Consider the following 12,064-nt stretch of genomic DNA (forward strand, 5'->3'; position numbering starts at 1 on the left):
GAATTAATGCCAAAGTCAAGCTAAATAATTAAATAGAAATATATTAGTAAATAAGTGCGAAATTGATTTTATAAGCAATCTTGTCTAATGCTAATGTTTTATTTGCAACAATAATGCTAGTATTAAAAACCTTACTTTTTCAACTGCCGCACTATTCTTGAAAGGTTAGCAAAAAGTTAAAGATTACAATTAAAAAAAAAAAAATCAAAATCAAAATCAAAATCGAGTGCAATTCAACTCATTTGCTGGAATATTATTACGTGAAAAAATAGTCAATTTTTTCTTAGAGAAGTCAATATTAAATTAGATGTGCCTTTACTTATTTATTTTGAAAAGAAAAAAAATAGAAAGAGCATATTAGTACATTCCGACGAATATGCTGCTACTTTTTATTGTGAGTGTGACTGTGTGAGAGCTGCACCCCACGTTTCCATAATTTGGCCTTATTTGAGCTTTTTGTTTAATAATTTGTCCTTATTTGAATCTTTTATCCCCTTTTTTTTAAGTTAGAAGAGGTATTTGAATACAATCAATTATACAACTCGCACGTAGACGGGACCTCAACACCACTCAACGATGAAAAAAAACGTCACTGCACTGCGTGTCGGACCATATCATCAAACAATATAATACAACAACAATACATCACCGCATGAAATTGGAAAACATTGCCGCCAAGCGAAATTGAACCCAAGATCTCTCACAAATGAAAATATTTGGGTATCTCAACTTTACCACTGGAGCAAGGCCTCATCGACCAATCTTTTATCCCATTTTTAAAATGATGAGCTAGTCTATAATCGAACATATCAAGCTATGAATACATTTTAAGTCGAGCTTTTCAAATAATAAATAGAATATATCATAATTGTAAGTGTATATATAGTGTGTGGATCAAATGAAAACTACAATGTAACTTTAATAAGAATTTATAAGTTGATAACCAATAATCACGTTTGATCCATTTAATCAAATTGTATAATAATTGAATCACGATTTTTTTGCAAATGTTTACGTATGAGAAGTTCGGATAACCGACAAACACCTATTTATTGGGATGATTTATAAAAAAAATTAAATTAAAAATAAAATTGTAGACCAATTTTGAAGTAATCACTAAAATTAACTACACATGAAGTATAATTGAGATACATAATTTGGAATGCATGAAACATCGCAACTAAATTTAATATTAAACGAACGCATAAATTATAATTTAGTTAAATAATTGAAAACATATTTTAAATGATTATGAAATAGAAGAATGCATGAAACACTCCACACTAAATTTTAAGTGTTAATAGGCAAAAGTGCCCCATTCCTTATTCATATTTTGAAAAATGCCCTCCCTTATCATGCAAAGCTACCCATGCCCTAAATTACTAATTAACCCTTAAGTGGGTCAACATCAAATGTAATGATTTCGGTTCTCTTACACAATCTTACACATTTTTGAGTTTCAATGCATTTCTTTACAATAATGACCGAAATGATTTCAATCTGTGCATGCAATGATTTTGTAAGTCACTGTATATATATATATAGTGTTCATATCTTTAAATTGTAAATATATCGACCGGACACTAATTTACACTTAAACAATATATTAAATTAAATTCAGCAAAATAGTAAAAATTAATATAAAGATACAAATAGATAGAATACAAACTTTTATGTCGATATATCATCGATCCGGCCGGTAAAATGGCCAGAGAAATGTATCCGACCGGGTACATTTCAATTTACAAATGACCCGGCCGGATACATTTTTCCTTGACAATTACCGGCCGGATCGATGATATTTAGGCATAAAATATTCTATTTTATTCAATTTCATAAAAAAAAAAAAAAAATCAAGACGCTAATAATATATATCCATGCGTATCTATCTTAAATTTTTTATTTTTTTCCCTTTAATATATTAATTTCAATACATATATTCTTTGAAATTATTTGTATATATATATATTTATATATATATATATTGTGTTATTCTTGAATGTTGATATATAGTACTATATAACACTATATATATCGTGTAAATCAATTGATATCTTTAAATTTAAAATATACTCAATATCCGTCCCAAATAAATGCATGCTTGTTACCCAAAAAAATCATGCATGTTACCGATACATAAAGGTAAAAATATCTTTCTTCAAAATTTGATTCCCTTTTGATAGACATAAAGCCGATACAATCGGCTTCTTCACTTTTACCTACTTACTTTAAAATACTAGGGTTTTTTACTCCACCACACACCTCTATCGGCTTCTTCACTTTTACCCACCGAGAGAGAGAGTTCAAAAGATTGAAGCACAGAGAGTTCAAAAGATTGAAGCACACTCGGACTCATCCATGGCATCTTCTTCACAGGTATTTATTTTTAATTTTCATGAAATTGAATAGAATAATGTATGCTAAAACACGATCGGTCCGGCCGGTGAAGTGGCCGGATAAATCGATCCGGCCGAGAACATTATTTAAATGAAACATACGGCCGGATCGATTTATCCGGCCACTTCACCAGCCGGACCGATCGTGTTTTAGCATAAATTATTCCATTTTAATTAGTTGTATGTTTATATTAATCAGTTAGTAATTTACTGAATTTAATTTAATTATATTTGGTTAAGTAATTATTATTGCGAGTTTTGCTGGGTATTACTGAATTTGTTTCAATCTGAAATATTTGTTTAAGTAATTATAATTGCATTGTGTATGTGGGCTTTGTGCAATTTGATAAATTAAAGTATTTTATGCCGATAGAACAACTACCCGTCCGGCACTATGCCCGGAATAATGAGTCCGGCCGGGACAGTTTCAATCTGAAATGTACCCGGCCGGATTCATTTTACCGGACACTTCGCCGGCCGGATAGTTGTTATTTAGGTATAAAATACTCTTTTCCATGTATCTGTATGTTTACGTTAATTATTACTATTTTACTGAATTTAATTTAATTATAATTGTTGAATTATTAATTAATGAAACTGTTATTTTTTGGTATTAATTAAATTGCCGTTTTTTAATATTTTACTGAATTTAATTAAATTGCTTGGTATTAATTGCAGTTTAATATTTTACTGAATTTTTACTGAATTTAATATTAAATTGCTGAATTACTAATTTTACTGAATTTAATATTAAATTGCTGAATTTTACTGAATTTAATTGCAGTTTAATATTACTGAATTTACTGAATTACTATTTTAATATTTTACTGAATTTGACTATTTTTCTCGAATTTTAGTATTTTACTGAATTATTGAATTTTAATATTTTGCGGAATTTAATTGCAGTTTAATATTACTGAATTTTACTGAATTTAGTATTAAATTGCAGTTTAATTAAATTGGTTGGTATTGATTAAATTGTAGTTATTTAATTATGCCTATTTGTATTATTTTTTAATTTTTTTACTGAATTTAATATGGTATTCATTTTGTAAATGAATAGGCGAATGTCCCATATCTTCGTCGCGGCAATATAGACCAGACGGAGGTTGCTATCAGCACCTACTATAGGGATTCACATTTTCCGGAGCTGGTTGAAACTTTAAATGTGGTCGGCGAACAGTGCAATTCAGATTTATTGGGAAGATTTAGAGCATCATGTTTTGGGCATTTCACTGATTGGAGGCCCGGCGCGAAGAGCAATAAAGCATTACACCAGATTGTATCGAGGCAGATTGTGTCAGAAGAAAATGAGATGTGCTTCTTTCTGTGCGGAGCACGAGTCAGATTTTCCCCTGCGGACTACGCATTAGTGACTGGGCTCAATTTCGGGGGATCGAGGTTCGATGCGACGTTACAGCACGACTGCAGTCGCGTGGAGGCATACCAACGATTCTGCGGTACGCGAAGCATGACCATACAGTCGCTCATCAAACGCGTGTGCGATTTGGATCGTCGAGTGGATGATGAGGATGGGAGCCTGTACCTTCGTGCTGTCCTCGTGTGTGTGGCTCACACCCTTGTTCTTGGGTTGGATACACGGGTACAGCCGTGGCTTTGGGTTTTGGTGGATGATCTGGCTACATTTGATAGATTCCCCTGGGGCGCGTATTCGTATAAGATGTTATGTCATTATACGAGAGAGACAGGAAAGGGCGAGAAGTATCACTTCTACGGTCCTTCGTGGGCTTTATATGTCTGGGCATTGGAGCGCGTCCCGGGCTTCGGACACATGGTCGCAGCATCTAGCGGTGATCCGACAGCGCACCCTCGGTGTTTGAGATGGACTTTCAGGGGTAAGCCGAAGCTTCACGGTCTGCGCGATCTATTCGAGGGACAGGTAATCAGTTATTTAAGATTATCCTCCACACCGTTACTGGTTTTACTTATGTTCTAATATATTATCTTTGTTGCTTTCTAGGGTGGTGTCATGCCCCTGGACCCCGATGCTGACGATCTGTCGAGTCACTACTTCATATCAGCGCTGACACCGGGCGAACTCTCGGTGAGCTTCAGGCCCCCCGACAACCCATTAGCTCGGGGTGTCCAATTTCCACAGGGCACCGGAGCCCGTGTTGTGGAGGAGCGCGGGGACGAGGAGGATGTACCTAGACAGCCTCGTACGACTCGCAGTCACAGTGTCCGGGGCCCTGTGAGGGATGCTCGACAGCACGAGCCGGCTCGTCATTCAGTAGATCCGGGCTCGCGCCCTGTGAGGGATGCTCGACCCCACGAGCCGGCTCGTCATTCAGTAGATCCGGGCTCGCGCCCTGTGAGGGATGCTCGACCCCACGAGCCGGCTCGTCATTCAGTAGATCCGGGCAAGCGCCCAGCGCCGCATACTTCTTCATCGTCGAGCGGATCTCGGACTGTTTCCAGTCCCAGCGAGGGTGAGGTGGATCGTAAGTGGGTGAAGAAGACGATCCGTCAGGAGATTAAGAAGGCCTTCGGCAAATTCGTGGAGAAACTGAAGAGCAAGGGTAAAAAGGATAGGTGCAAGAAGAGCAAACATTTCCGAGTGCCCGACTCCCCTGATGATGATGACCAGCGACGGTCCCCTGATCCTCCACAGCCACGGTCTCCTCCACAGCCACGGTCTCCTCCACCCAGTGCTTCAGGGCCCGACGCTTCAGGGCCAAGCGTTTCACGTTCCTGCGACGACGACCCCCGCGGTGAGGAACCACGCCATCCAGAGACCCAGGATTACGACGAGCAGTGGCGGGCCATGAATCAGTCTGTTCAGGGCGACTACACACCGGCGGAGCAGACTTTTGACTGGTCGACCCAGGTCTACCCTCATTGGTCTTCCCCATTCCTGAAGCCGCAGTATAGAACAGAGACCCCGATATTCTTTGCTGAACCGCTCACTTCTATCGCACCACATGAGTGGGGACAGTCCAGTTCGGCAGGACAGGCTCAGACGGAGGAGCCTGAGCCACAGGCAGAGCAGCCACAGGTACTGCTGCTGCAGCACCTAGAGCCTGAGCCACAGGCAGAGCAGCCGCCGGCAGAGCAGCCGCCAGCAGAGCTCCCGCGTCGCAGTCAGAGGGTGAGGCGTCCGTCTAACTATCAGCGATCGCCTTGGGTTAATAGCCAAATGCCACGTCCAGTGACACAAGTCTGCAGTGACCATTATGAGAAGTGGATGGCTAGGTGTCGAGAGGGTAGGGGTCGTGAGATTTATGTCAAGGCAAGTGGTGGTTTGCGGGAGTACGACGACTTCGCGCGGGTGGATAATGTCAGCCAGGAATTCACAACTGGGGTAAATAATCTATTGATTTTAACATTGTTAAATTACTTTCTACTAACTTATTGATTTTAACTTTGTTGCAGGATATTGACTTGTATTTCTTAAGCTTGAGAAATAGACTTCGAGCTTCAGCAGATTTACTGGATGACGTAGATATGAATAACACAATCATATTAGACACGGATTGGTTTGTAAGTAAACTTTCATTATTTGTATGTTTTCATTGGTGCGAATATAAATTATTAATTACTTCTATTGATCTGTAGATATACCTCAAGGGCGAGTGGGACGCTCTATTGGAGAAGTGGGCAGCCAGTGAGTTTACTCCAGAGGAGTATCATATATTGACGCATGGAGCAATAGCTGATGGTTGGCAGCCCCGGATAGACTGGCTCTGCCAAATACGTGGAAAAGCCGTTAAGGGCCAAGAACTTCCTCCTGGTCATATAGGATGGATGGATGCCACACAGGTAATCAGTTAAACAATTATTTGTCATTAGTCATTTGTGCTTTATATGTTGTTTCTTATCAATTCATTGTGGTTTGTCATAGGTTCTCATGCCAGTCATAATTGGCCACCATTTTGTCCTATGTCGGATCCGGTTAGGAGAATTGGTTTGCGAGGTCTATGACCCAGTATTCCACAAGCTATCACCTCGACAGCAGGATGGTCGAGTTGGTGAACTACTGCCTTTACTGAGATTGTTGCCAATTGTCCTTCAGTTGGCGAGGTGGCTAGACGACACATCCATTGATTCGACAGTGGCAAAGGAGAAGTACCCACTTATGACGGCGGTGTTTGCTCCAGCGGAGGTTCAGTTTCACCAGCAGGACTCTGTCAGCTGCGGGCCTTTCGTCTGCATGTATGCAGAACGACTGATATCTGGCTCTCCATCCATTGAGTGGGGTAACCACAACGTGGCGGCATACAGGGCCAAGGTTGCTAGATCTATATTTTCGTTGTGTGAAACTAGGACACATCGTATCACTAGACTTGGTTTTGCATAGTTTTGTATATTGTTACATTAATGTGTGCTTCTATTTGGTTATTCAACGAGCATTATTTCCTGTAAATCATTCCAGCTTATCGAATAATAAGATAATTTAATCAAGAGAATCAATATCATTAACTGTTACAGCACACAAATACATCCCACTACTCCCTGGGCTCAGTCGCCCTGCCAGCGCACGTTCTCTTGCTGTGTCCTTCTTCATGGCAGATGCTGCACTTCTTTGGTTTACGACGCCTGATACTAGAAGACTCATCGGCTTGTGTGCTGGTGCCTTCACCACCACCTCGATGTCTACCTTCTTTTGGGCGCCCCGCTTGACCTTTTACAATCAGAGGTAATACAACCTGCTCAGCGATGTGCTCGGGAACTAACCACTGGCGTCTCGGCGGGAGATTATTAACTTCGCGAGAGTAAGTATCGATAAGAAAGTCATTCGTGTAGTACGAGTCTACATACTCCGCGATCGTATCACCGGCTTCACTATAAAAACAAACAAACTCGACAAGTAATCAATATAACGAACATTAGAACATATTTACATTTCAATGAACCCGACAGTAATCATTTCATGATCGTACCTTATTGCAGCGATTGAATGAGAACAGGGCAGTTGGTCTAGCTGAAATACTCGACATTCGCATTTTTTCTTCTCTAGATCCACCTTGAAGCTTCTGTCAGCAGTTTGCACCTTATACTTCATGCCACTCAACCTTTGTGCAGTGTATCGACGACTTTTTTGGACTTCAATAGCTACCCTTTTACCAGCCTCAACAGTCAAGCCTTGCTCGATTTGTTGTGCAGCCCTTAGTCGCTCGCTGAACCATTTCTCAATAACAATTCTGATTGCCTCTAACATCGAGCATATAGGAAGTCTTCTTGCCCACAACAATCTGGAATTAAAAGCTTCAGCAGCATTTGATGTCATAAAACTGTAGCGTCGCACAGGCATAGGACACATCGAACGAGCCCACTTCTCCGGCCCAATCCCCATTAGTTTATCGTACGCGGCTCTCTTCATAACCTTCAGGGCGTTCATAGCCCTATTGAAGTCGGACTTCTCGTACGCAAATGCAGCTTGTCGATACACCTCGACCACTGCCTTACCGTAATGCTTCAGGTTATTTTGCAAATGGTAGTAGCATAGGCCGTGGGTTGCATTTGGTAACTCATTTCTGATAGCATTGGCAATGGAGATATGCTGATCAGAGACAATCAAAAGTGGATCGGCTTGGCCATAAACACGTCGAATGCGTGACATGAAATAACTCCACGATTCATCGTTTTCTTTCGGGCCAACACCATACGCGAGTGGGAACAAACTCTCGTTGCCGTCCTTCGTCACTGCAACAAACAAAATACCCCTATTCTTGCCCTTCAAGTGTGTGCCATCGACGACAATCACTGGCCGTAAGCTGAACATGAAAGGGGTAGCCGAAGCTGCAAGAGCAACAAATAAGTGTTTGAATCGGCCATCATCGTCAACTTCCCACTCCACCCTCGAACCGGGATTGGATTGTCTCAACATGTATAAGTACTTGGGCAGCATCTCGAAGGACTGATCATGTCGACCATAAACCATCTCAGTGGCTCGATTACGGGCTCGCAATGCAACATCGTACTTGATCTGTACGCCAAACTCACGTCGCAGCTCCAGCTGGATGGCCTTCGGCTTCAAGATCTCGCAATCGTCGTGTATCTTCTGTGCTAAATATGCTGCGACGACTTTTGCGGGGGCCTTTATTCGCGCTACGCGCCCTAGCTCACCGTCGCATGAGTGCTCATTGGTGAACTTATACACTCCCCAAATGACTCCATCTTGTGACGATGCATGGAGCTTGAAGGGGCACGTATCTGAATGCTTGCATTTGACATAGACTCGTCTGCTGTCTGATTTGCTGACAGAAAATTCCTTGCCCTGCTTCATGTTCCACAGACCGATTGCAACGATCAGATCATCTTTGCTATTGAAATACATATTCTTTGACAACTCCCGAGGCAATAGCTGATAATCTTCAATATCCACAACTGCCGCTGCGGCGTCCAACGGGATAACCGGAACTAACCAATTAGTTAGTTCATCTGCTCCAGGAACCTGTTCGTCATCATCCTCGTCGATCTGCAAATTCTGCCAACCTGCATATTCAATCCCCGCCCTTCTCACGTTCTCTGGCTCCGACAAGTCTTCAGAGGCGCTTGTATCAGTCTCGGCTTCAGACGATGGAACATAATCTTCATCTACATTACCAGCATCCTCCACGAACTGAGGCTCGTACGTATATTGATCATCAGCTGGACCCCAACAACGATCAGTTATTAGGCGATCGTACTGGTACGGATTTGGCTCATCCCATGAAGGCCAACCCGTTGACTGATCATTACCCCAAGTGACCGACGGTTCAACACTTTGTTGCGCCGGTGAATCTCCGGCTGATAGGTCTAAATAAGCATATCTTTGGATTGCTTCCAATCCGTCCCCACTTTCGAATGTTGCACTGGATTCACCTCCATACCCGGAAGATTGAGGGAGATCGAACGAAGGAACATACACTCCTCCACTGTAATCGTCTTCAACAACATAAATCTCAGGAAAATGTGGCTGCGACGCCAGCAACTGAAGCAAATCATTGTCATCGGCAATAATATTTTTACTGTATACCCTGCCATTTAATCTCTTCGTCAAATAATACAAGCTGTAATTAGTGCTCAATGAATTCTCCATCATCAGGTAATTTATCATGTACACCGTACTGGCCATTGTGTCTCCGAAAATATGCAAATTCTTAGAAGAGCCGCCGATGTACTCATAACCATTGAAGGCACCTCCATAATTAACCACAAAGTATCTCCCATATTCATTCATCTACAGAAAAAATAATAAATAAATAAATATATGATGTAAATGGAATACAATGTTAAACTACAACATATAACATGTTAATACACTCGAAAAACATCTATCCGCCCGGGGAAGTAGCCGAGGAAATGTGTCCGGCCGTGTATTACATGATATATAATTACACACGGCCGGACACATTATCAAGGACACTTGTCCGGGCGGATACATAATTTTCGAGCATAATAACATGAGTTATGTAGCAATATATATGTATAGAACTAAAATGCAACTAATAATTACTAATTAATACTTTAAAACATGATAGAATTTGCTCTAATTCACATGTATTTCCTTCAAACGTGGCTTTAAATCATAGTATGCTATAATATGCTAATAATTCACATAAGCATATAGGATCAAACAAAACATTGAAAATAAACAATAACCAACTTAAATTACATTTCAAACGTAAAATGACATACCTTTAAACGTTCGGATGAGAGAATTCACAAATAATAGCTTCACCACTTGGAAAATATTAGAATTTCTAATGAGTTTGAGTGTTTTTTCACTTTGAGTGTTCGGATGAGAGGATGAGAGAATGAGAGAATTCACTCATATATAAACAACAAAGCTTCCTTCATTTCACGTGATTTTCTTTCAAATTAGAGTGTTTGACATGAATACTTTACTGACAAAGCTATTTCACATCATATTTGTCGTTTATCATCAATTTAAAAAAAAAAAAAAATTATGTCCCTTAATTGAAGGCTAATTAATCGATGGAATATAAATACAAAAAATTAACACAATCCATATTAGCACTCAAAACACACATAGGAACCAAAAAAACATCTATCCGACCGGAACATATATGTGTCCGCCCGGTGAAACCTTGTGTCCGGTCGGACACTTGTTTTTCCCGGTCGGACGCTTGTTTTTTTTTTCCAATGTGTGTTTTGAGTGCTAATATCGATTGTGTTAATTTTTAGTATTTATTTTCCATTGATTAATTAGCCTACGATTTACTTGTAAAACCTTCGATTTTAATTCAAAAATAAATAAATATTAACTTCTCTGTCAGTATTTCACATGTTCCAACACATATTTGACCGATTTCAATGTTTAAATTGATGAATTGATGTTTTTCTTACACTTTAACAACTTTTGTCATAGATGTGTAAGAACTTTTGCGGAAAACAATGCACATCCATCACATTCAAAGGGCATTTTCGGTTCTTCACTTATTTAGGGCATGTAGTGCTTGGTATAGTAAGAGAGGGCATTTTTCAAATTATTGATAAGAGAAAGGGCACTTTAAATTTCGCCTCAAATTTTAATATAGAAATTTAGATGAAGTTGGAGCATGCAAAACCGCAATAAATTTAATAATTCAGCTGAGAGTTGTATTTAATTATTCACGCAGTGTCACTTCCTTATTTAAATAAATATAGAAAAAAAAGAAGGTTGCACTATGAAAAGACACGAGGGGCAATAAAGCTACATATGTAAACATCATTTTCCAAAATTAGTATTTTTTTTCATTTTTGTTTTATTTGAGATCGAAACTTAATTATAAAAATTCACTTATTTATGATGTGACAATTTTAATGGATTTTTTGTTTCCCTTGATGAATAGACTCTATATTATGATAATTCTCTCATCGTCTCGTGGAGCTTGAACAATTTTTTTTTTCGGCACGAATTTTAACAAGTTAGTATTTTGTGTGGTATGTGAAATATTAAAAATGTGAATAAAGGAAAAAACTTTTGCTATATAAAAAGAATGCTCAAATTCGCAGAACAATTCAAAAAAAAAAAATATTGTTCAAGTTTCGCGGGCCGAAAGGAATATATCATATACTCATTGGAGAACAATTCACATAATAGATTGCAAAATTATTCAGTTAATTTTAAGTTTTGGTATTGAATGAAGGTTTATATCTCAACTCCAAATACATGTAGAAAAATAGAACTGTCTGATTTGCCACAAATCATAAGATTATGTAGTTCAAAAATTAGGTTGAATGCACATTAATGTCTAATAATTGGGATTTAATATTTAGTTTAGTATTTGTTAAAGTCATGCCTTCACAATTAGTGCCGACTTTGTTAAATTTACTTCGTCAAATTAGTCTCACCAGTCATTATGATTCTTAATTAATTACTTTATTATCATAAACCAACCACAAAGAGTGGTTATCTTTAGAGAGCATTTAATAATTTACAGTTTAAATCCAATAATTGGATGGCGGTCCACTTTTAACTGGTTTCAATTTGCAGCTCTCTTCAACTCTATTGACTTTTTTTTGTGTTATTTATAAACAATAAATATATCCCATTTCTAAAATAAAAATATAATTTAATTATTTTACTGTATTATCTATATCGTACCTATTTTTTTTTAATATTTTTTGTATTTTTTAATAAAAATAAAAAAGTTACAAAAAATAACTATAATGTAGACAATACAGTAAAATAACTAAATCTTATTTATATTTAAAAAAAT

At 38.7% G+C, this 12,064-nt stretch overlaps 2 protein-coding genes across 2 annotated transcripts; one reads left to right on the plus strand and one right to left on the minus strand.

Annotated features, from left to right (window-relative positions):
• Positions 1-2,358: 2,358 nt before the first annotated feature.
• On the plus strand, positions 2,359-6,823 carry LOC131010020 (uncharacterized). The gene is made up of 6 exons (XM_057937414.1): positions 2,359-2,376; positions 3,460-4,296; positions 4,378-5,718; positions 5,790-5,897; positions 5,973-6,176; positions 6,259-6,823. The coding sequence occupies exons 1-6, from the start codon at positions 2,359-2,361 to the stop codon at positions 6,712-6,714; spliced, it is 2,964 nt and encodes a 987-aa protein (XP_057793397.1). The 3' UTR covers positions 6,715-6,823.
• A 39-nt stretch (positions 6,824-6,862) lies between these two features.
• Positions 6,863-9,296, minus strand: LOC131010021 (uncharacterized). Its single transcript, XM_057937415.1, has 3 exons — positions 9,230-9,296; positions 7,298-9,146; positions 6,863-7,199 (listed from the first exon to the last, which is right to left on the minus strand). Exons 1-3 carry the CDS (start codon positions 9,294-9,296, stop codon positions 6,863-6,865), a joined length of 2,253 nt encoding a protein of 750 aa, XP_057793398.1.
• Positions 9,297-12,064: the final 2,768 nt, after the last annotated feature.

The sequence above is a fragment of the Salvia miltiorrhiza genome, chromosome 2 (genome assembly GCF_028751815.1).
Source record: "Salvia miltiorrhiza cultivar Shanhuang (shh) chromosome 2, IMPLAD_Smil_shh, whole genome shotgun sequence".
NCBI lineage: Eukaryota > Viridiplantae > Streptophyta > Magnoliopsida > Lamiales > Lamiaceae > Salvia > Salvia miltiorrhiza.